Genomic DNA, 25,662 nt, shown 5'->3' with positions numbered 1-25,662 from the left:
TGTAATTATATCCATTTAAGAGATTGAATAAATATTTGTTCGTCAACAAAAAAATCAGTCTGAAATCTGGTCCCATGTTTGCACATTTAATTCATTAGATTTAAAAGATGAGTGCAACGGTATGCAATCACAAAAATATATTTAAGATACACAAAGAGTAGACAAACATTTACAAAAAGCAATGAAAAATGATTGAAAGTCACTATTACGGAGAATCCATAAGCAAAAAAAAACGAATAAAGAAAACCTTTCTTCACCTTCTGTAGCACACAACATACATAACCATTTTCTAATAACAAATAAAAGAGCCTCTGGTTCCACAGGAGCAGGGTCTGAAGAAAAACAGAAGTTGTTGACAAAGCAAATGAGTCTGCTATATACAGTATGTTATCACCTGGGGTGCCCATGCAGATTTGAAGGGGGGCCCTTTTCCAGCCACGCACATGCTCAGGCCACCTGCATCGGCTCACCCCCTTTGAAGTTACCACACCCCCCTTGTGGCCACGCCCCAAAGTTTAAGGAGCACTGTTCTAGTGGATGCTAATAAGGTTTTAGACTTAATGAAATTTCTTAAACAATAAAATACTGATGCATTTCAGGAACTTCCTTGTGTCTTTGTTACAATTATTAATTATTACACAAAATGACAAGTCTTACTGCATAGATAAATAAGGCGACTATTTTAACTCTCTCTTTGTTCAGTGCGTAAAACTCATGTTGTGCCATTCAAAGTGCTGCATGAGTCCGTTTTGACTGACATGTGTTCATACACATCAGTCCCTCATCTCAGGTCTTGGTGTCCAGTTTCCTCTCCACAGACTTCAGCAGCAGTTCAGCGTACTGCTCCAGCAAAGCCAGAGCTTTCTCCCCCTCCAGTCCTGGGTCCACTCGGAGGCCCTCACACTGAGAGGAGGAGGAAGAGGGGGGCTGAGGCAGAGAGTCCAGCTCTGCTTTGACAGTGAAAAGAGTGTTGGACAGGAGACCCCTCATTTCTTGTTGATCCTTGCTGGGCTCCTGGCCACACTGTAGCACCTGGTTTAAAAGAAGGCATACATGGGATTTACTCAGGGGAAAGAAAAAACTGTAATTTTTTGATTAATATGACATTTCAGAGACAATAAGAAGGAAAATAATAAGTATATGAATGGACTATGATTTTTTTTTTCTGTCAGTTGACCTAGAGAAAACTTTAATTGTTTTTTTTGACCATACAAAACAGACAAAACCCCAAAATATTTAGCTTTCCACCACATAAGATAAAGAACATTCTCACACATGACACACACAAAGATGTAATTACATTTTTATTTAAAAACATATTAAGTTTTAAATACTTTCAGATTGTTTTTTTTTTAAATCCAGTACCCAGTCCATTTGTTGTTATAGCTACTTTATATATATAAGTAACATTAAAAGAGTTTTTTTTTCCCACAAAAAGGAATAACATGCATGTGGTATATTTCTTTTATATTTATTTCTCTTCCTCATTTCTAAACTAAAATACACGTTAAGACACACACTCTGACCTTAGTGTAGAGCATGACAGTTTTCCTCAGACTGCTGTGAAGCTCGGAGACAGCCTGCCGACAAGTTTCCACAGTGATAGAGAGATCTGCAGACAGAAAGGGCGAAAGAAGAAAGATGTGTTTCCACACATACAAACACCTTATTGAGCGAGTAAGTGCAAAGTCAGCGTGAAAGACTAATAAAATAAAAAATGAAAACTCAGTGGCAAATGGAAAGAAACACCAGGAAAGCAGGCGCAGTTTGAGAGCTGAATCTGAGACAAATGATTTCACAGCTTACATACAGCAGCAAAGCACAGATGTTAGTACACATGTGGGGTGGATGCCACAAAATGAAAGGATAGCTGTCTATGTGAGGCTGTCATGGTCAACAAAACCACCAGTGTAGAGGCAAATAGAACAAAGGCAGTGATTCATCTCAGCAGTTTAACTCTTTGAGATACGTTTAAAGACGTAAATGTTAAGGCTTGAGCTGAGCACGTTTGATTGCAATCAGCTAATAAGATTTCAAAATGTTCCAAATCAATGATCACACCTGTTGTACTTAATCCTGCAGCTTGTTCTTGTTTTTGGTAATAAAAAAAAATACAACCTTTCTATATTCTAAAGGGACAGAACAGTCTTTTGTCCCCTTACACATCGGATTATTATATGTGCTTCTGCCTCGAGGTCTTCAAAAGTTGCAAATATGATGGACCTGAGCCCTTATCAGCCTGCAGAATCTTTTTCACAGATGGGCTTTTTTTGTTAAATATATATATGACTGGCACTTTGTTTCCTACTCCTTGTTTGAAAAGGGAAAGATTAATAGGAATTTGTAAATTGAAAGAAATGGGACTGATGAACCGTAAAGCTACTGGGTTGGGTCTCGGTCAGACACCAAAAACAATCCACAACTAACAGATCTTAAAAATGAACAAATCTATCCCTGTCCCTCTATCAGTGGACTCACTGTTGTAATTGCAGTGCTGACAGCAGGAGGGCACAGGGACAGACGGAGGAACATAACAGATAGGCCAGAAGTTTGAAGGCGAGCAGGGTGAAGAGGAACAGCGTTGAGGAGGAGTTGTAGAGACAGACAGGTTAGCAAGAAAGCTGTCTGAAGCCACACCTTGCTGGGGGTCAGCGCTGGATGTGTGGGTCTTTTCAGGGACCAGAGGGCCCTCTTTGGTTACAGCCGCCTTTGCTGGCTCCTTGGCCCTGTGAAGAAACGTTACACATATGCATCAGTCACTGTGACAGTTGTAATCTAAGAAAGAAGAGAATGAAAACATTAAACAAAATTTCACTAAGAGGGTAACAAAAAGTTGTACATCTCTAGAACCGAGCCTCTCTTTGGATTTGCTCGGAATGAACTTGGAATACTTGGATCAACTCGCAGAGAGAGCCGCCTTCCCAGTGCTGAAGAAAAAGAAGATGATACATGAAAATCTGCTTCTTAAACTCTTTCTCTGTGCGTATATGTGTCACATCTACAGTGTGGGTGTGTATGTCTCACCTCTGTGTCCTTGTGTTGCTGCAGCTTCACATCCAGAGTTTATTGTAGGATTAGAACCCCTCACTGAGCCTCCAGACCAACCTGAGGTGGATATCAAGTCCAGGCTGCGTCGGGGGCTGAGAGGCTGCTTGGGGAGAGGGATGCGAGATAGTGGGGGGTTCTGGGTGAAAGGACTGGGTGAAACTGCAGCTGTAGGATGGGGATGAGTGGGAGAGGGACTGTTTGACGGAGGACACGAGAAGAGGGATGATGTTGACGAGGCGGTAGAGGGGAAAGCACTGACAGGGGATGAGGTGAGCAGATGAGGTTGGATGTCCAGCTCCCCGTATGACCTCCTGCTCTTGGAAAAAGAAGGGGAGCAAGGTGGAGAGCTGATGTTGATAACTTCCCCCACAGAGGATGAGCGACTGCTTTTGGCCGTGGAGCTGGCGGTGGGGTTCATGTAGGACTGCTGGGGCCTAAGGTTGGGGCTCTCCCAGGGCAGGGGGGATGGAGGAGACTGTGAAGACCCAGAGGAAGGGGAAGGTATTTGGGATGAAGGTCTGGGAGTGTCTGGATCTAGGAAGAGCTGCTGAGGTCTCTTGCACAACTCCCTTTGGTCACTAGAGGGCTCTGGTGAGTGAGGAGCTGCAGAAAAGAAGCAGAGTTGTGATTAATACGAATTTTTTGTCAAGAAAATTAATGTTTATAATAAACTTAGTTTAAATGTAGAATTACATCATATACATGCAGGTAATTACCCCAAAGTATGACCAACCTATATGCATATTTGGCAGATGATCCTCTTCCCTTTAGTGTTTACATTCAGTCTTAGGGAGCTTAAATGTCTCACAACGAACTCCTCATGTAACTGACACTACTTGTGAAATATCATGTAAATGTTGAGTGCTTAATTAACACATTGTTGATGAAACTTACAGTCTGAGATCAGATTTTGAACAGAGTGTGACTTCTGTAAACATGATTCTCTGTCAAATGGCAGAGGAGATCTGACTGGAGGACTGGATAACCTCCACAGGTGGGATCCCCTTTTCTTCAGAAGTCTGAGAGTTGGAGCTCTCTCACCCTTCGGAGAGCTGACCCTGCTGAGAGGAAACACCAGCTTTCAGATTAATTATCAATTCAAATACAAAAATGGCACACACAAAAAAAAACACAGCTTAGCAAGTGTGCCGCTGTTAATTAGTTTATTTTGTCTGTTTTGCATGTATTTTGCATTATAAAGTCAAACGAATTTCTCAGCTCCTCAGTGATTTTGTTTACTGTAATTTATCATTAATCTGCAAGTAACAGTATTAGTCTGTTTGTAAATGGAGTAATAAAATGTTTAAACAATATAGCCCAGCGTGACCCCAGAAATGTCTCCTATCTTTAGAATATCATGCGTTACATTCCTTGCCATGTGGATTAATGAAACGTTTGTCATCCTTTTTCATTCAAGCACAGCACTTTTGGAGCTTCTTGATTTTGTGATTCAAGTTTGCCGAAGGAGCAGTCTTAAAGCCTTTGATTTTTTCTTACCTTGGCTCCACAATCCTTGTAGGGGAGACAGGGATCTTGTCTTCCGTGTTTCTGCTATGGCTATCATCCATCATGGGCCGAACCTTTGACACAGGGGGCTTAGCAAAGTTGCAGCCTTGTTCCTTTCCATGCGCTTTGACAAACGGGGGCACAGTCCTACAGAACAAAATAACAAAACACAGGGTAAGTGGGGCGAGGTGAGTAAAACACAACATGTATCGCTTGACAGGAAGTTGATGGAATAGTTTCCCATTTTGAGACACCTGTGTCTGTGCCCTGAATTTGAAAGTACAGCTCGAAGCTGGTTAGCTTAGTTATTAAAATGGTAACAGCTACAACAGCTAACTTATGTGCTTAACAAAGAAGTATCCCAACCCATTTCCCCTAGCAAACCCCAAAATGTCTTTCTCGACAATAAACGTTTTTGAACAGATGAAACAAATCAAGATAAAACATAAAAATCAGTTATCAGTTTTCATCACCTCTGATTTGGACTAGGTCAGGCTAAATGCTTCCAGACACGAACCCTTTAAAAACAGTTTTTAGGTTACCGAGCTTTAAAGTTGTTTCCCATGTTTAGAGTCTGTGCTGATCTAAAGTAGGCAGCTGGGGTAAAGAGCTAAGCTGAGGAGCTACTGGTTGTAGCTTCATATTTATCAAACAGAGTTGTGAAAATTGTCACTTTACTCTGAGGAAGAAAAGACTCAGTTATAGTTCTTGCTTGACACAAACTAAAGTAGCATTATACACAATCTTCAGCTTGACAGCTTGGCTACACATCAGGAAGCCACACAGAAGGTTTCACAGAGCAGTATGCGTTCATCTACATGTGGGTATAATTATAGCTGTGTGAGTCCACATAGGACTGAAGTGGTCAACAATACCTGTTACTATGTCCTCTGGCCAGAAAGCGTGAAGACATACTGAGCCGTGGGACTCTGCTCTGCTCGGCTGTGGAAAGACAACAAGAATTAGGAAATAAAAACAGGAGAAGAGATATGTGGCAGACAGAGGTCCAAACAGAGTGAGTAAAAGAAAGAGAACAGACAGTGGATCTGACAAATACAACTCTACTTACATCAAATGTAAGTAGGGTATAGGGATTATATATATATGTGTATATATATATATATATATATATATATATATATATATATATATATATACACACACACATATACATACACATATATACACACACACACACACACATTTAGTTTTAACTTCCTTTGTGATGGAGCAGAATTTTAAAATTTTAAACTTTGACTTTAAAACTTCAAATTGCAAACATGAACTCTGAACACATCCCAACATTTGACCAAGTTTAAAGTAATGGATGACGTTATGTGTAGACCTAAATATTCCCTCCTCATTGTTATTTATCATAAAGACGAAATGTGCGATGATGTCTACGATGAATACAGTGTGCTCTCTGATGGTCTAATTTTCTAATCTTGACATTAAATCAATCATTATCCTGACAACAATCCACGAGTAGGGACTTCAATAAAACATAGTCTCTTTGCTGTTTTAAATTATATTCATATATTATTATATTTATATATTAGATATCTTTATTGTCACTGTACAAACTACAATGAAATACTGTTGGAGCAAACCTGTCTATTTGTCTGCCAAAGGACTTTACAAAACCAGCCTGTGACTTAGAATGGTGTATCTTTGCCATGGCTTTATGAGAGCTACATGTGTAACAGAGGGCTGAGCGGAGAGAAACACTAAGCATGCAGGATGAAGTTAGATTTAGACTGCTTACAGCTCCTTCCTGGGCTTCTGTGCAGTGGTTGGGATGTGTTTATAAGTTCTTTGGAGCACAAAAATAATGAATTTGTATTTCAGCTGTTCATTAGCAGAGTTTGCTCTCTTGACTTCTCCTCTATGTCACAGTCACAGCTGATCTCCTTCTTTTGCTTGCAGCGGCTTTGAGCTATGACTAAGAGTTGTGTTTAACCTTTCGTACCCATACTGGAGCTCTCTGCCAGTGTTTCGTAGTTCTGCTTGAGGAAATGTTCTTGGCTGCGCTCAGCTGTATCAGTCACTGTCCTCAGAGCCTCGTCCATACTCGTCACTTCTGTCTTTTGCTCCTCTTCCTCTGTGTCTTCGTTCTCTTCATCAGAGCTGTCCTGGCACAGGGACTCCACATCAGCAGACTCTGTAGCATGAAAGACAAAAAGGTACAACTGAGGCACAAGAGAAAAAAGAAAAAAAAACAACCTAAACCCTCCTTGACCTTGTAACATCAACTGGATCCTGCAAGGTCTCAGATAATCCTTTACAAATGACAGGCTTACGTAGTATACATGTCTAATTTATATAAGCTTAATTCAACTAGGTAATTAACCCGTTGAGATCAAGATCTCTTTGACAAGGGGGACCTGGCCAAGAGGGCAGCAGCACACGTCATAATCAACATTACTGACATATTATCATTAGATCTAAAACTGGAAGAAAAATCCCAGGCTCTGTGAACTCAAATCCCACCCGGTTGGTTTCTGCTTTATTCTATGTTGAAGAGATATCAGGGCTTTCGTGTATATTTGAGCTTTTCATTTTACATCTAGAACTTGACACAATTTGAGGAGACATTTATAAAATGCAGCAATAAATCATACAAGTGGGCCTTTGATATCTACGCAAAATTTCTCAAACATTATTCTGTATTATTTAAACTTGCTCTACTATTTAGCTGCCTGCACGTTGCAGGGAGGGGAAACTACGTGGAGACCGAAAACATGATTTTACCATCTCACATTGTTAGCCGTACTAAATACCCTATATTATTTAGGCATATCAGTTGTCTTTGAAGAACACTTACCCTTTATCATTTGCTTTATTATTTACATGAATTTCCCTGGATGAAATATTCCACAGACTACTTCTCATTCTGTGCTGATTACAGAGATGTTTCATGTGTTTTACAAACAAGGGGTATTTCTCAGCATATTCTAGACTGGACTTTTACTTTGAAAATCACCATGGAATTGTAACTATACTTTTCTTTTCATGCCTGTCGCATATTCTACCTATGTCGATATACACGTTGCTCACACAATGTGTAAGATCTCTACATTTCTTTTTTTTTCTGTCTATTTTGGCCGGAAAAAAATGGGAAAGGTCAGTAAAAAGATAAAAAGCCTTCGTTCTTTTGACTTTTGGTGCATCATACACACAAAAAACTTGTATGAACCACATTGCTAGTGCTGGCCGAATGATAGCTCTGACTTGTATAAACATGTCACAATGAAAACAGAGCTGTCACGCAGCCGGTCTGAATCAGGGGAAAACCTTTCCACAACTACAGCTTTCATTATCTGAAAACAAGAACAACTTTCTAACCTGAACTTCTTCAAATAAGGAAAAAACAAAACATATTTTCTTCAGCACTTTAACAACAACAAGATCTCACATCTGATATTTTTTACTTAAGTATAAATTGAAACGCTTTGTACTGATGACTTTAAGTCCATTATTGTGCATATCCAGTGTTGTTCTTGTTGAATTTACAAATCCATACTAGGTAAATTCAAACTAAATAATCCTTGCTCTAAATATCTAATAATAATAATCTAATAATCTTCATTCTCTACACAAGGTGCAATTTATTGTTTCCCAAAGTCAGCCATAAATTGAGAGAAGCATTCTTGGGTTTTTTTGCACCCTAGGAACCCTTAATGTATGTGTGTTAATGCTTCAGCCTTATTGTTTTAATATTACTCTAACATGTGTATACGTTTTATCGATGAACCTATGGGTGCTGATTGGTTAGGGACATATCTGGTCAAAAAAAAGGTCAAACACAAGAAAAAACAACAACTGTATGCTTTGAATGTTTTTAAAGTTATTCATGTTATTGCTGACATCAGCGTAAGAACTCACCATCCAGGAGTTGATCTGGGCTGGACTCCCTGCTGTCATAGTCCAGGGAGCAGGCGCTGTCAGGGCTGCGGCTCTTCTTACTCTCACTGCGGGTCCCTCGGCCCTTAATCCTGCAGTGCTGCTCCTTCACCTTGTAATCACTGATGGATAAAAACAGAGAGAGGCAGAAAGAAATGAAAAACACAGGCAAAGGAAAATATACCAAGAATAGAAATGCACTTTTTTTCCCCTTTTAGTGTCTTTGGGATCGCTTGAATGAGAGTTAATACTGAGGGGATTTACCTGCCATGTAGACCTGTATGGTTCTTGTTCTCCTCCGGATACAGCACGGCTCCATCAGTCACTCTGATACCCTTGGATTGGTGGGAGGACAGCCAGTCAGCGTGTGGCCAGTGCCATTGCCTCTTGAGTCTCTCCTCTGACTGCAGTGGCCAAAAATGGGCAAAAGAAACTCAGTTGTGCAGGTTCTAGGGATCTAAAGATTCACTAAACTTAGAATACGATGCGATTCACGATTTGTGTTGAGAGAATCTGGAGGTGATCGGAGCGTCTCATTGTGATGTCGATTAAATGCTGCATCATGTCGGTTGTGCTATTTGTAAAGTTCTTTGTCTTGTTATAAAATTTGCACACAGTTTTTGTCTCGTCTGTTATCTCTTCACTTTTTCATTTTCAAAATGCTTCCACTGCCATGACAACGCCTGCTTATTACAAACCTCCTGCCTCTGCTCTACAGCTGCTGACGCTCACAATATCACTGCGATTCATTTTTCAGGGCACTGATTCGAACCATGGCACCTTTGAATCGATTTTTAACTGCCTGACGATTCATCTTGACATCGCGAGCAGGTACTCACACAAATCTATTCCGAAAGATTTGTCTTTTTCTCTCTCAGACACAGATTCATGCATACCTCTGGCTCCTGGAGGCTGGACGTGCTCTGTCGCTCTCTGTCATGGCGGGGGCAGTTGGGGTTCTTCTTGTGAGAAAAGGAATCGAGCTGCCTCAGGTCCAGCATTGATTTAACCATCACCTCCAGGGAGCCCATACGATTAGACCAGCGTCTCCGAGGGCGCTTGGAGGGGTTTGGAGTTGCTTGGCTGGCATCTGCATGCTAGAACAAACAAGTCGGTGGAAGAAGACACGGTAAACCATGATTTATTTTGCTACAACATCTGCAAATTAAAGTTGAAGGGAACTTAAAAGTGGCCGTCTTTTTCTATATTAACTCATTTGTGTGATGTAGTTTTAAACACTCCGACTGTTGCTGCTCATTTCAGAACAGATTTGAGTTAGCCTTTATCACTTTTAGGCCTCAGCAGGCTACTGCCCCCTCTGGTGCATCACAGAGGATTATATCTCATGTGGTGGAGTGGCCGAGATTCTTTCAAACATTTCAGCTCCTCTGAAGTAATGACAGATAACTTCAAAAGATTTCAAATAAAAAAAGACAGCTCAACTTTCTATTAACTGTTTACTGCATTTACTGTAAGCATTTGCTGATCCTTACATTGCGTACATGCACTGTTGGGACACACAAACAAAAACCTGAATTATACTGGACCACCACTGAAAATCTGTTGTTTTTTACTTTAATTCAAGCAATAACATTTTTTTGTAATAAAAAAACAAAACCTTTGACTTCTTTAAAGTCAAAGCTACTTATATTGTTCAGTCGGCAGGCCTTGTGCACTGTACACCCATAGACTAAATCATGTCCTCATTTATTAGGCAAATCCTAACCTGCTTCCCCCTCATTTACCTTCCTCTTATGTTTTTTTATTTATCTAAAAAATGCTGGAAACTACAGCCTTAGTTCTTTGACCCATTCACAAGACTTTTTTTTTGCAATCTGTCACCAAAGTGTTGAAATGGAAGTTTTTTAAGTACGCTGCTCCTGCAGGAAGATTCAGATCTGGGAAAGCTAATCTGTTTACATTGTTTTTAGAAGTAGATTTGAGACACTGGAGGAAGACGCATCAGGTTGGACATGTTATGACTTAAGACTTTCTGCTGTTACCAAGGATATGTTGACTTGTGCTAGTATTTGTTATGTGTTGTATGTCTGCATGTGTTTCAAAATGTGCTGCTGCCTATCTTGACCAGGAGACTCTTGTAAAAGAGATGCTAATCTTAACAGAGCTCTTCCTGGTTCAGTACATTTTAAATAAATGGAAAAGTATGCTTTGTCCCAGTTTGTTTAGATGTGAAATTACCAAGACGCCGTCCTCTTAGTTTTGGCTAATTGTAATTCAATCTTTAATCTTTTAATCTTTAATTAGACAAAAGCATAATTAGATTTTAGATATATCTCTTCACACCACATGTAACCACCAACCTTTGTCAGCTCCCAGTCGTGTCCTTCATCTGAGCCACCTGTTGTATGAAAGAGGACACCAATCAGAAGTTTGAAAATAATTGAAAAACACTTCTTTGGTGCCTTGATTGTTTCATCAAAGCTTCTCTTCACAGAGAGGAGAAAGGTCAGAATGACTCCATGTGGCAGATTCTTTCCAACACAACACAACCTTGACAAAAACCTGGAATGAAAGTCAACATTGTGTTTGTATTTTTTAAACTACCTGTTTCCTCCTCTCCATGGCTGCTGTCGGAGGAAGTATTTGTTGCGATGTCCTCTGAGTCGTTGTGGTTGTCATTCGTAGCTCCGTCTTCGTCCTCATTCTCTCGGTCACTGTCAGAGGACAGGCCACCCAGGATAGGGGCGCTGTACACCTCTCGCCTGGAAATGCAGGCATGAAGTTGAGAATTTTGATATCATTCTGGCAGTCTTTTTGTATTGGCACATTTATTGTATACTCAGCACAAGGGTTATTTAATGACTGTGACCAATGGACGTTCCTCTGAGAGAGCAGGGTGGTGCATTTGTGTCCTCACCTGAGGCTGGAGGTCTTTCCGGGTGATGAGTTTTGGTTTTGTTGGAGCTGGCAGAGCCTCTCTCTCATGCTGATTGTCAGCTCTGGAGCCAGCCGCCACACAAAGATACAGCTGGGAGATAAAAGCATTCAGGCATTAAAAATTCAACATTTCATCTCAGCTCCACTATTGTGGAAACTGTCTGCAAACACATGTCTCCGCTCATGTCCTCTGGCAGCAGAGGCTGAAGAGGATTTCAATTTGGGTGATGCTCTCTAGCTGGTTTTCTACAGTAGTTTTATTTTAGCAGGCTATTCATATTTGGATGACTAATGTAATTAGAGTTGTGATTGGCATATAGCACTGATGCTTGTTGTTCTTTCAATAATGAGCCTGAGCTTGATTTGAAATACAAATGCTGGATCTCTTCCTGTATGTGTGGGATTGGTTGAGCCAATGCGAACTTCAGGGAGACAAAATTAAGAACACAAACACGACTGTTTCTCACCTGTCGCCTGACACAGAGATCAAATGTTTGCAGTCGTTGGTAAACTTAATCCCAGTGACGACCTCTGCAAATAAAATATATGAAAGGTTAGTTATATTACTGCCTGTCCATGTCAGAGGATGATCTTATAGTTTGCTTCTTTAAAACACAACACTCACAAATAAACTGCGTCTATGTGAGGTGTAGATGTGTGTTTTGCTTACCAGAGTGTCCAGACATGGTGGCGACACATTCGCCAGTAAAGAAGTCAAAGATGCTGATGTTTTTATCAGAGCAGCTGGTGGCCACATACTGACCTGAGGGATCAAGTTGAACCTGCCAGGACAAAGAGTTTTACCGTCAATCAGAAATGGCCACGTCTTTAAGTCTTGGAGGGCAGGCACAAGTTTGAGTCAAGTGTCTTGTACTTTTAATACGTATAATAATAGTAAGATAAGAGTAATAATGCTGATAATAAGATATTCATATGCAGTATGTTTATTAAAAACAGTGGATTAAAAGGAAATAGACTTATACTCAGGGTAATAGGCAAATATTGCTTTCATTATGAGTAGTGACTGTGTAGAAAGTTACCCTGAGCAGACTGCCGTCCTCACTTAGAGATCCTTTGTAGAACTTTTTCTGTTTGCCACTGCTAATGTTTAAAATCCTGCAAGCAGAGGGAAATCAAATATAAAGCTCTTCTTATTAAAAAAAAAAAAAAAAAAAATTCTTCTAGCATTCAATAACCATTGCTTACCCTGTGGACTCTTTGATTAAAAAAGCACTGTACAGGTGCACACACTCACCTGATGCTGCGGTCCTGACAGGCGACAGCAGCGTACTTGCAGGTGGGGTCTACGCCCATATCATACAGCGTGGTCTTTCTCACATTGTGATGGGAACACCTGAACTCTGTTCCTCTGTCAGTCTGTGAAACAAAATATAAGGAACAGAATTCTGGTCACACCTTCTATATGTTTCAGTTACATCTATACTCATTGCCTTGAGCTTTATTTTTTGCATGCAGCTTTGTCTTTTACGTTAGGTCTCTCTTCTCAGTTACAATCCATTAATTATTTCCTATTTCAAGGAACAGCACTCATCAGAGGCTGTTACATACTAAATGCAACAAAGTAGTACCATGACCTTCAAATTTAGAAAGACAGAAGTTGAAAAGATTAGTTTAAACAATATGTTTATGTACATGTATTAGTTGGTATGCATAATCAAAACAGCATTTAAGACAAACATGAGGTCTTTTCAAGTTATATCGTTTTTAAGTTTTGTCACAGTGTTTGTGCAGCCAGCAGGTTTTATCTGTCTTTAAAAAAACTGTAATCGCAAATTTCAACAAGTAATCCAGTAAACATCTGAATGCAGAGCCTAAGTCTATTGTTTATTGTGCTCCGCAGAACCTCCTGTCCACGACTCACTTTAGTGGCCTAAATATTGTCTTAAGTTTAAGAAGAATGTTTTACCACTGAGCAAACACATAATTGTCCCAGTGACCCAGAAGCAGATTGAAAAGGACAAACTGCATCATGTAGTTATGCAAGTGCTGTTGAAAAGGTTCTTTTGTGGTTCACCTGTAGAGTCCTTCTCACACAGAGAAGATTAATAGATTGTGTTGTCATTGTGCTGCACATTGAGTCTTTAATTTAAGGTTTTCTGTCAAAGCAATAAAGCAGCAATTAAAGCTGAACAAAAGTGTCCTTCTTTTTCTGTATTTAACAGTCAGTCACAATTACCTGAGTTTTTTTTAGAGACATTTTTTATTGTGTGGCTTTTGTTTAGCCAGAGAGCTCCTCATTCAAAGTTGAGCATCACATCTATCTGGAAGGAACAACTAACGCAAATCAAACTGAAAATCAAATAAAACAATGTGACATACTAAAATAATGGCTTAAATATGTTGAATCATTCACTTTAATTGCTTCCTTGCCAAGCTTTAGACAAAAGGATCGTTACTTCTCATTGATCTGTTGGGAAAACCTGTAGCTGGAGCCGCTAGCTTGGCTTAGCGTCGAGACTGACAACAAGGTGAAACAGCCAACATGTTACTTTTGCAATTTATGTGTAGAATTAAAAAAAGATTAAGTGTGAGCAGAAAATATGCATTTTCAGAGCCAGGCTTGCCATTTCCCTCTGGTTAAACACACACACCGTGCTGACTCCAGCTACAGGCAGTCCTGATAGCAGGGACACAAATAAACACTATACTTCTGGTTGTGGTATAAGACGGTTATTTCATTTTAAGTATAACATTTTTATAGTCACTAAGGAAAAAATGTTGATCGGATATGCAGAAATATGTAAAGAGAAATGCTTGAACCTGTCTTACCTTATGTGCAGTGCGGAAATAGATGCTCTTGTCTGCCCCGCAGCTGATCATCCTCACCTTGTTGTCATTGGCTGAATAATGACATATATTGAAGAGTTTACTAATCTTTAAAATAACCTTGAAATCTAAGGAACTGTAGGTAGGTGATGCAAAGGATATGCCACCATTTAGCTACTAGTAGCACATGTAGTCCCATAATACAATGTGATAATAAAAGTCTCAATAATAACATTCAAAGAGAACGATGTAAGTGTCGAGACTTAGTTTACACAAATTCAAAGTCAAATACAGATTATAACATAAGGAGTGTGGTTGAAAGAAAGGAGAGTACACATGAGAAAAGGCTTTGCTTTAACAAACAAGCCTCCCCCTTTCTACACATGTATAGTTGTCTTCTATTGTTTAAATCAACACGGCTGCAACGGAAAGAAAAGAGGGACTTTGTTTGGGGCTGAATGGAGATGAAAGCTAGGATTAAGCAAAGACTAGCTGTCAGATGTTGACAATGTCTCAAGAGGCTCACCAGCAAAGCGTACGGCTGTTATGGATGACGAGTGCTCGTCAAGAGTCTGTACCAGACTGTATTCATCCTCAGCGTCCAAAACGTGGATCAGGCGGTCCCTGCTAGCTGTGGCCAGAAGCTTAAGGCCTGACAGTAAAATAAAAAAAACAAATATGTCACATGTATACACAACCAAAGCACATATAGTCATCACTTACACAGTGACACACACACTGACCTGTTTCTGGTTTACTGTATTCAAGGCAGAGAATCTCTGCATCGTGGGCCTCCACTTTAAGAACCTCGTCCATGCTGCTGAGGTCATAAACCCTGGAATATATATTCATATTGCTTATGAAGGTGGTGGTCCTCTTATTCTGTCTTACGTTTCTGATTTAGTGTTGATGTCTTACCTAAGCATCCCATTGCGATCTCCAGATGCCAGGTGTTTGCCGTCTGGACTGACACAGATGGTCTTGATGCCTGTCCTGCTCTCTGCTGTCTGTCCATCCCCAGCTTTGTCTGGGTTCACATTAGTCGTACACTCCGGATCCAACAAGGCACTGGTGTTTCCGTCTGCATAAATTATTTTCAGGAGATCCTGTGGAGCATTAACATATACAGTACAGAAATGAGCAATTAAAGGGAGAAATTGTGTGTCTGAAATGAATATATTTCCTTCTATACAACAAGAAGACATGGTTTATAAAATCCCACTCACGCTGCTGAGGATGTTCTGAGAGTTAGTCCAGTCGTCTATGCGCCAAAGTCTGATGGTGTTATCGGCTGAGCAAGTAAAGAACGCACCGGATGTCAAACCAGCACCAAATTCTCCAGGAACATCTGGGACCATCTAAAGGAAAGATCAGAGAAAGTGTTCAGCTGATGGGGAACTGGGAATATTAATTACATGAGGCTAAACACAATGGACTTTGAAAGATCCATGTTGTGCCATAGACTTAAATCCCTGTGGTACTATTTGATTTCAAATGTTTTTTACAGTTCCATAACTAATAACTAAGGTTCAAATCACAGATAAAAAAAGCTGAAACTTTCTATCTAAAAGGCTAAATGGAAAATGACCGGGATCTGCCATTCAAATGCCTTTTTGTAACAGTCAATGTACACAACTTATTTAAAGTGTATTTATTGAGTCAAAGAGTCAAATGTGGTAATAAACTGCGTAAACTGACACAACATAAGTAACAGGTGGGGCATCTTTATTCCCTGAAAAAAAATGCTCCAAATTCTACCAAAGAGTTTAACTATTAAAGCTCCTGTAATGAACTCTTGGTTTAAGTTGATTGTGGCGCCCCCTGTGGACAAAGAGGTACCCTTTACTACTTTGCTGATCTTGTCCTTGTCCATGTGTAAGTACTTTTTCTGACAAAGAAATCTCACTTCAAAGCGCTGTTACTCGCCTTATTTAACACCTACCCTGCATACGTGTTTAAAAGCGTTTAAATTACCATGTAGAAAAAAGCTGTCCTCTATGCTGATTATCTGGTTTGCTTTTCTTGGTTACATAGAGGCATAACTACTTATTTCAGTCTGTTTAATATCTAGTTAGAAACTCCTCACAGGAGCTTTAACTACACAATGAATCAGTGCTCATTTGTATTTAACGTGTCATTGCGGTTAAAGAGGCTTGTTTCATGGCCTTCCTGTTTACCTCCAGATCTCCAACACAAGCGGCGTGGAAGAGTGCAGAGTGCACCTTCCCCACCCTGTTGACATCTTTCACATCCCACACGTACAGACTGTGGTCATTATAAACACAGCTGAGCCAGTGGCTGACGGGGTCATAGGTCACAGCAATGGCATCTGGGTAACGGGCATCTGTCTTGGTGGAAAACAGATGGCTGACAGGAAAGAGATGAAGCACATATTTAAAAATCATGGAATGTGAGGCCTTCTTAACACAAAAATATCATCAGAAACATTGTTCATAAACAAAGCTGAGAAAACGTCCCGAAGTACAACGACTGAATGAGAAACAAACCTGTAACACCAGTTCACACTGATTTATAACAGGCTCTTATTAGAAGCCTCTGTGCTATACATTTAATATTCTCAAACTATCTCTGCCTTTAAATGGTGCAAATTAAAACTAACTAGGGCCATAAAATACTTCAGTCCTCCAAAAACAGCATATAATACAATACCCTCCAGTATAATACATTATACATTATGTTGTTAAATCACTCAGTGAGATACGCTCAACTAAGTTTGTATCTTTCCTATGTTGTGTGTTTTATCTTACAGTCAGCTGGGACTTACTTCCTCTTTATTCTCTACAGAGTTTTTTTTGTTTTTTTTTTCAAAAACAAGGAAGGAATTTGTCTGCTAGTCGCAGATGCTATAGCAGCCAAACTGAACACAGTCAGCAGAATATTCATGAAACACCCACAACAGGATCCCTACACTCCAACCAACTCCAACACAGCCTTTTGTTTTCACACAGGAGAACCTGCCAGTGAAGCTAAAACAAAAAACCAACACACGACATGATCTGCACCAAAAAAGTATCAAAGCGTCCAATTTTCAGTTGTGCAGTCCTTCCTTACTCACGGCAAAGAAAAGATTCCTGATTCAACCTTTAAAATCAACAGAAAACTGTGAAACTAAGGGTGCAAACCACCTTTATTGGAAAAAAAATCCAAAATGTATTTCAGTGTTAAAATAATTATATTCAGAGGAAGATGTGTGCAAGTCTTACACTTATTTTGACTCCAGCTGCCCCAGAATTCAGAAACATTTAGGCGTTGTTGTGAAAGATAACACTTGATAAAGGAGGCTCTAAAAATAGACAGTATCTGATCCTGCAGTGGATCCCTGCCATGAAAGGATCTGTTCCCTCTGAGCTCTTCCTCACCTGGCTTCTGTGATGGCTGAGACGTCAGAGCCGAGAGGATGTGGCCTGGGCAGCGTGCAGACGAAGTGCAGGTCAACGGGGCTGAAGGCTCGCACCGTTCCATCAGAACAGCCACAGAAGATTAAATCCTCCGACAGAGACAGACACTGAGCCACACCCGTCTACAAAGCAACAGATCACCCCATTTATAGGCGGATGCATTTAAGCCAGCAAATAAAGTCATAATTGAACACAGTTAGGTCAGCATCAGTCCTGCCTGTAAGGACAGAGGTTACATAAGGTAGCTGCTAAGCATGAATGAGTCCTGATTGGAATATTACCAAACAAATCCTCTGTTGTCCTCGTGCCCATTGTTAATCCGTTTTTGAACTTCTGACAGAATTTAGGAGCAGAACTAGCACACCTACATCGATGAAACACCACAACTGGACTACGATGTATCAAAAGAACCCAGCAACACACAGAAACAGATACATTAACATCCTGTAGATTGAACACTGCTAAAAGGTTAGTTCTTTGACTGAAATCTCCCAATTATGATGTCGATACCTATCCAATGAATACTATGACCTTTCGAGGACAATCATTGCCATGACAGGCTCATCAGTTAGGGGGGGGGGGCTTGTCACCAGCGTGGGGGGTGAGGGGTAGGAGGAGAGTCACTGAAGAGAGTTCATTCTCTCTAGCCTTTCTCACAAATGCGCTCCTGCAAATTCCAAGAGGATTTCACGAGGACTGCTCCTAAAATCCTCCTGATGTGGTTGTTTGCATTATTGCACCTCACAGCAGGAGTCTATCTCTCAATCTAATTTGGGGGTCAGTGGGGAGGGGTGGTGGTGGCTGGCTAAGAATTTTTTAATTCATATCAATGCTATGTGTCGTTGACAGAATCACATTGTCAACAAAAGCCCATGAGAAGAACATACTGGGGATTATACCAAACATTTGGTGGAATGCTGGCCCACGAGAAGAAAAAAAACAGAAGCTAAAAAACCTGAACAACAACTGTTGTCACTTTTTGTTACTTGCTGTCACTCACTTACCCGTAGGTCCACCCACTTGTCCAACATCCTTTTGCTGTCAAACTCACACAGCAGGCCTGAGGAGGTGATGCAGAAGGTGGAGTCAGAGGTAGAGCCTCGCCCACAGGCCACATCGCAGAAGAAGTTGTTTCTCAGCTCTCCCAGCAGCCCCGAGCGGCCCAGCAGAGGGACAGGAGCACTGGCCTGGATACCAAAGAAGGGACGTGGGTTTTGGAAGTTGTTACAGATTATCAGTTAGACTTTAACATTTAACTTTCTAATTTCTGTTTATTTCTAAATAATATCTCTAAATTAGTGTTTACTAGACCTTTATGTGTCTCATTTTATGTACTAGATGTATGAAAAAACGTTTTTCGAACACCTTTCAGCTTCGCTAAGATTGCTATATGTACAAGACAAACTCCTACATGGAGCACAGTTAAGCAACCCAACACCTTCATACCTTACTAGCCTTGCAGTGGTCCAGATACCAGAACTTGACATGTCTGTTCCCAACAGTAACAAAGTACGAGCTGTCCTCTGAGAAAGACACACCTGTCACCTTACTGGACACCTTGTTGGCAGCCACTACGACATCTTTCTGCAAGAGAAGAATGCACCTACATGTGTTAAGAGTCACACCTAAATTACACTTTGATTTGTAACTTCAAATACAAAGTAAACTTTATGTCTAGGAACAACCAGGCCAGCTGTCTCCTCCTATTTCCAGTCTTACTATTATTACTTAACATTACAAGGAGTGTGTATTGAACCATATTATATTTGCTCAGAATAACAATAGCTCTTAGGTTATCAAACATGTTGTTTCGACTTGAAATAAGGCTAGATGGCTCTTCAGAATCTTCCTATCTGTTGTCTTTTTTTATGCTTTACTGCCACTTTAATTGATAAAGCCACTTGGAACACATCAAAACAACATCATACCAACATCTGAGCCCCCCACCCTGAGTGTGATCCCAACAAAGAGGTGGACTTTTGGCTAAAACTTCAGAGAGCTACCTTCCAGGCCCAGACGTTGACCATCATGTCATGCTGGTTTCCGACACTGACGATGTATTTGCCGTTGGGAGAAAAGGCCACACATGAGATGCCATATTTGTGTGTCTGGAGCTCAACCACATGCCTTCGTTCTGCCACGTCCCAGAGTCTCACTGCAGGGAGGTGACCGCTCTGACAGAAGAGGAAGAGAGATAATGCGAGTGGGGATTATTTTGTTTAAACAGGCAAAGTTGTGAGAATTTCATTTATTTCTGTCAATGTAAGTACTGTTTTAGAGTCTTTGCATTACAGTTCTATCTCTGTTCTGTAAGTCCACAGAAAGAGGCAGGCTGTAGTAGTCACCTGTCAGTACAGTCGATTCAGCTCTCCTAAGAGATTATCTTCTCTGACCTCTGCTCACTGCAAACAGTTACTTATCCTTCGACATGCTCTCATTATTCTCTCTCAGGGATCAAAAGGTGAGCAAGCAATTCATGTAGTCTCCTTTTTGAATGTAGTAGAATAACCTTTAAAATGTCAATTCTAATAGGTGGGAGTAAAAGCAGCATGAAAGATGCTGGAAAGGGACCATATTCAACTAATGACTACACCGCAGACAAAGGAGACCGAGAGAAAGGAAAAAGAAAAGATATGTGTGATGTAATCTTGTTCATTATATAAATTAGCAACCCCCACACCTTTGGAGGATTTTAGGAACTCCTTTGACAGAGCTGCGATTCTCTCAGCTTTAATCATACCAACAAAACATTTAAAAACAGTTTACAAAATCTGTCATTTTGAAATGGCAGCATCGCACTTCCTCCACATGATCTTTTGAACCCTGGTCTCTGCTGTCATTGCAACGACTGCGACTTTATCCACTTACAGAGAGAAGTCTTTAATCGGCTTTGATTGGCTCGAGAGGATTTAGATACTGTGTTGTGTGAGGAACACACTGTTACTACAACAGAACTGTAGACTGTCAACACATTACAGGGGGAAATGAAGGAGATCTGACTTTGACCCAACATTTACAAAGTAGAGTTGACAGTTTGTTAAATAGTTTTAAAAGATGCTGCAGACTGAGTGTACAAAGACTCACCTCTCCTGTGACCAAGTACTTTCCATCGGGGGAAAAGGAAAGAGCTGTGATGGTCTTTCTGTGAAAATTGGAAAGAATTGAAGGGATATTATTTGATATTTGTCCCGCTTGATTTACCCCCTGTACGAAGAAATGGACAGCGCCTCTTTGTAAGGCCAAAAGTGTCACATAAATGATTAATGCATACCATTAAAAGAACCATAGTGCATAGTTTTTTTAAAGCTGAAAAGAGAGAAAATGTTGGGAGGAGAGTGCAAGGGATGACATGCAGCAAAGGGCCATGAACCCACGGCCTCTGCGACAAGGACTACAGCCACCGTTCATGGGGTGCTTAACATAACCGCTAGGCTATCCAGTGCCCCCATAACACAGGTTCAAAAGGTTTTATCAATCCAATCCAATCCACTTTATTTATATAGCACATTTAAACAACAAAGAAATGTCTCCAAAGTGCTGTACATATAATAATAAAAACAATTAAACAAAAATTTCCAAGGCGATTCCATAAATAAAACAATAAAATCAATAAAAGACGTAGTAAACTAGTAAAATAAGTAAAAGACACAGAGGACCACAAAACACACGCAAAGTTAAAAAGCCAGGGAATAAAAATGGGTCTTAAGACGAGACTTAAAACACTCCACCGTGGGGGCTGTTCGGACATGGAGGGGGAGAGCGTTCCAGAGTCGGGGGCCCACCACAGAGAAAGCCCTGTCCCCCCTCGTTTTAAGTCTCGCCCCAGGCACCATGAGCTGGAGCTGGCCCTCGGACCTCAAGTCACGCGCCGGTGTATAAATTTGGACATGGTCCTTAATGTACTGTGGGGCCAGTCCATTCAAAACTTTAAAAACAAACAATAAAATCTTAAAATCGATTCGAAAATGAACAGGGAGCCAGTGCAAAGAAGCGAGGATTGGGGTGATGTGCTCTCGCTTTTTGGTCCCTGTTAAAAGTCGTGCTGCTGCGTTTTAAAAAGGAAGTCCACAATATGATCATGACGTCTCCTTCTTTTAAACAGTCTCTTTTTATATTTGCAGATTGAATTCGGATTAAACTCACCTTGAAGTGATAATGTGGTGCTGCCTGTTCTTTTTGGGGTTCAGCAAGACAACGGCACACCTACACGGAGGAAAGGAGAGTTTAATGTAAGTGGACAGCTTCCATGAAACAACTTTCAAGTCTTTTAAATGTATTTAATGAAGGTGTTAGTCGGAAATGCATAAACTTGTCTAACCCAGGACTTTTAGATCAACAAAAGTACACTTAATCTCCTTCTCTACAGTGCATACTTGTTATACAGCTTACAGATACTTAGTTAAGCACCATGACCTTATAAACACTGAAACTGTGATATAACACAGGAATCCATACAGCATTACTCGAATAGTGGCAAATATGCACTGAGTAAGCCAGAGTTTACTAATCTCAGTTGATCCCAAATGAAACTTCATTCAGTGACCTGTTTACGCCTTTTACAGAAGATAAATGCCTTAAATAGAAAACACTTTCATTATTCATGCATTAATCATTTTAGGCATTTATTTAACACCTTTTTTGTTTCACTCTAAAGTAATCCTGTGCTAACAATAATCAAGATAAATATCAGTTTCATGACATAAGGAACATAAACAGCTTTTCTCCCTCAGTCAATATTTAAAGTGCATTTGCACAGTTCAGTATGTTGAAATACTAGGCCTAAGTGTGTAAGCTGTGAAATTTAAGACCCTGTTTGAGTTTTCCTTTTACTTCAGGCATTCATCCAAAGTGTCTTATTTGATTCTATCAACTGCATTTTAAAAAGAAAAATAATTTAATTTAATTCTAATATTCGAACTGAAAAGAACTTTATAATAAGGAAAACAGTAATCAGAAGACACTGGAGACATTGATCATTTATCAATGTTAAGGTGACTCAGACTTAAATAAAACAATGTATCAGCTAAATGGACTGACATGTTGTAATCGATACTGGCAGACTGCTTATCATAGTAAAATGAGAAGTTATATCATCATGTCTGTAAGCTAAAATCGCCCCCTGCCGATTTAACGCATAAAAATGGAAACGGGTAGCTCTGTTAAAAATGTACACAGGTAAATTAAAGATAACAAACAGATTGTTAATCATTTAAGTTCCTCTTTACAATTTGTGCAAGAGCAACATATGAGTAACAAACAGCAATCCACCTGTTATTTGTGGTACAGCAGCTTGTGCTGATTTAACTGAGACTGTAGGTGGGTTGCCAGATTGTGCAAAAATGTGTAAAGTATAAAGCTCGATAAAGCAAAAGTCAGACCCAGATTTATACACACACACACTTACCCACCCACCTATGTGCACAGGAATGTCCATGCATACACACACACACACAGACACACACTCACTCACACACACACACACACACAGACATTGCATTCTTACAGAACAATATGGCACACAGTCATTGACCTTCTTAGTATTAATTCAGCTTTCTCAGAAGATTTGAGAACAACACAAAAGACGCTCAGTGCACTGTTTCTGTAACAGCCTCGTGGGAGCCAGCCTGCCCATTTTAAACTCAGTTTTCAACCTCGTAGCTCTGAGGACCTTGAGCAGCACCACTGTAGGTCTATGTCCTCTAACCTGCAGCTCACACGTCTCATTTGTATTATATTCTGCAATGAGCAAGTTAACACAGTCAGTGCCACTGTTTGCACAGATTTAATAACGCTACACAAGGCTTTTTAATTCAGTGAATCACAGAGTGTCGGAGGAATCCTCCCTGAGGAGAGGATAAAAGGAGCTTTGGAGTTTCTCTGAGAAAGCCCACAGAGCTCTTCTCTGCAGTTCCTCTGAGGTAGTGCAAAGATAACTCACACAGACACAGACAGTTGCACACTAAGACCTGTGTGAGGTAGATATGCAGCGGAGAGTGATTATGACTCAAAGGTCACATGTGGAAATTAGGATGCAAAAATGGAGAAGCCGATATCTCTCTTTTTTCCTCTTACCCTGCAGGATAGGCCACAAGTCCAGATCGGGGGTCACAGGCCAGACCGCAGTTTCCTGAAGCAGTGATTCCTAGAACCTTCTCTAAAGTCACCTGTGGACACAAAGAGGATTTCTTTTTGCTTCATCACAAAGACAAGAGGAAGAAGAGTCTAACACTAAGCACCTTGTCGATCAAAGAAACAAATAGAGGAATTTACAAGACTGTTCACAACATGTGTAGAGGCTGTTTTGTTTCAAATGATTTGATAGTTGTCTGAAAAACAACACCTTTGTCACTTTGAGATACAGAAAACAATGATCTACCTCGAATGGAATCATCTCATCTTGTGACAGACGCTCCATTCGACCAGCGTGTGCAACCTGTATTCAACTAGTTTGTCTTTCATGGACAATTTAGCTGCAGGGTTTTAATTTTGTATTCAACATGTCCAACAACAAGCTTGACACCATATATGATATATGTAATATTATATATGTCATGTTTTGGTTTCAATAGATGTGGAAAAAAAATAGTAAGCAGGTCATGTTGTAGAGATTCAACTTGACAGCTGGTTTGACAAGTCCTGCTGTCTGTCCTGGGACTTAGAAAGCAGCTGTAAAGCTAACTGATTACCTTAATGAAGCTGACTTTACTGCGTCCCAGATACACAATGTCATTCATAAAAATCACAGAAAACGCAAGGATTATAAACACATGACACTTTCCTGAGTATATCCTACTAATGATGTCCCTCATATTGTACATAATAATAATTTCATATAATTTACTGGGTTTAGACAGACAGACAGACAGACAGACAGACAGACAGACAGACAGACAGACAGACAGACAGACAGACAGAATTGACACAAATCAATTGTTACAATAAACAACAAATAAGTGATTCATAAATTTGAACAAAGTTTATGTTTCTACATAATCAGATTCTACATAGTTTTTGCAATAAAGAAGTTATAGTCCAATAAAAGTCAACTATCTGTTAATAACTAGTCAATAAAGTTACTTTATCAAAGGTGCTCTTATGTTTAGCTATTACGTTGTACATGTCAATTTTTCTACTGTTTGGTTCAGTATGAAGTCGACGACCTTCTTCACATTGCAAGACATCTAAGTCAAGTCAAACACTAAATAGACTCTGATCTGTTTTGAATGTAGTGCATTAATACCTTGCTGAGATCTTGTTTCCTGTTCTTCCGGGTCCTTTGTTTAATGGATGGGGAACGAAGCAGATTTCTGATTCGACTTTTGATGGCGAATCCCTCTCCTGGCATTGTGTTTTATGCCCGGGGTCACTTCTTAAAGTATAGCTGCACACTGTCCTCTGTCACAAACCACCAGCAGCAGCAGCAGCAGCAGCAGCAAGAGGAGGAGGAGGAGCAGTGGAGTGTGCATGCAGGCTGAAGGAGTCGTTGAACTTCTGTAACGATCCTCCCATAAACAATACTCCGGCAGAGACGCAACACGGCAGCGGTTTAGTTTTCCTGCGGCCGGGACATGTGGACGCTAATCTCTTGAGTGGGTTTATCGTTGTCCTCTGCTCTCTCCTGTCTCTTTAGATCTGACAACGTTCAGCAAGTTGCAATGACTACAAAAACAAAGCAACTCAGCTGTTTCCTCGATCGACACCAGTAGTTAAATCTGCACTGGTCTTATGATTACATCAATGATTGCTTTTGTAGCTGTTGTACCTAATTGATTTAATAGGATTAGTACGAGAGAGAGAGAGAGACAGCGTCTTGAAGCTGAATGGCGGATGTTTGAGCTGTGACTGCTGATTGGTCGATAGAACTTATCTTTTTTATGCACATTAAGGTCCATTTAATCTTTTGTATGCATGTTTTCTTAAGTTAATTGTATCAGGAGCTTACTGTGAGGCCTGGATTGCATGGTTTTCAGTCCTTCAAATAGTTTATACAATCTCATTCTCATGGCCTTTAAGTAAATCACATAGCCTATGTCTCTTTTTTCTTTGACCATATAGTATTATAGAGGTCAAATATATATATATATATATACACACACACACA

General features: G+C 40.2%; 1 protein-coding gene across 3 annotated transcripts; it reads right to left on the bottom strand.

Moving 5' to 3' along the window:
* Positions 1 to 72: 72 nt before the first annotated feature.
* On the bottom strand, positions 73 to 25,068 carry LOC306830804 (mitogen-activated protein kinase-binding protein 1-like). 3 transcript variants are annotated; one of them, XM_079354495.1, is made up of 33 exons: positions 24,802 to 25,068; positions 23,634 to 23,725; positions 21,705 to 21,764; positions 20,646 to 20,703; positions 19,565 to 19,735; positions 19,008 to 19,145; positions 18,566 to 18,748; positions 17,523 to 17,683; positions 16,320 to 16,509; positions 15,369 to 15,500; positions 15,061 to 15,248; positions 14,886 to 14,977; positions 14,669 to 14,794; positions 14,146 to 14,216; positions 12,611 to 12,732; positions 12,396 to 12,471; positions 12,026 to 12,137; positions 11,823 to 11,886; positions 11,336 to 11,446; positions 11,023 to 11,180; positions 10,779 to 10,816; positions 9,354 to 9,554; positions 8,722 to 8,861; positions 8,440 to 8,579; positions 6,524 to 6,715; positions 5,430 to 5,496; positions 4,546 to 4,701; positions 3,943 to 4,109; positions 3,025 to 3,651; positions 2,840 to 2,927; positions 2,479 to 2,726; positions 1,527 to 1,612; positions 73 to 1,032 (listed from the first exon to the last, which is right to left on the bottom strand). In XM_079354495.1, exons 1-33 carry the CDS (start codon positions 24,904 to 24,906, stop codon positions 787 to 789), a joined length of 4,806 nt encoding a protein of 1,601 aa, XP_079210621.1. In that variant the 5' UTR covers positions 24,907 to 25,068; the 3' UTR covers positions 73 to 786. The 3 variants fall into 3 exon arrangements, with proteins under 3 accessions (XP_079210621.1, XP_079210623.1, XP_079210622.1); XM_079354497.1 differs by having other exon boundaries at positions 2,638 to 2,726; XM_079354496.1 differs by having other exon boundaries at positions 3,943 to 4,106.
* Positions 25,069 to 25,662: the final 594 nt, after the last annotated feature.

The sequence above is a fragment of the Symphodus melops genome, assembly GCF_947650265.1.
Source record: "Symphodus melops genome assembly, chromosome: 1".
NCBI lineage: Eukaryota > Metazoa > Chordata > Actinopteri > Labriformes > Labridae > Symphodus > Symphodus melops.
Note: the sequence above shows the minus strand (reverse complement) of the source record. Positions and strands in the feature narration are given on the sequence as shown.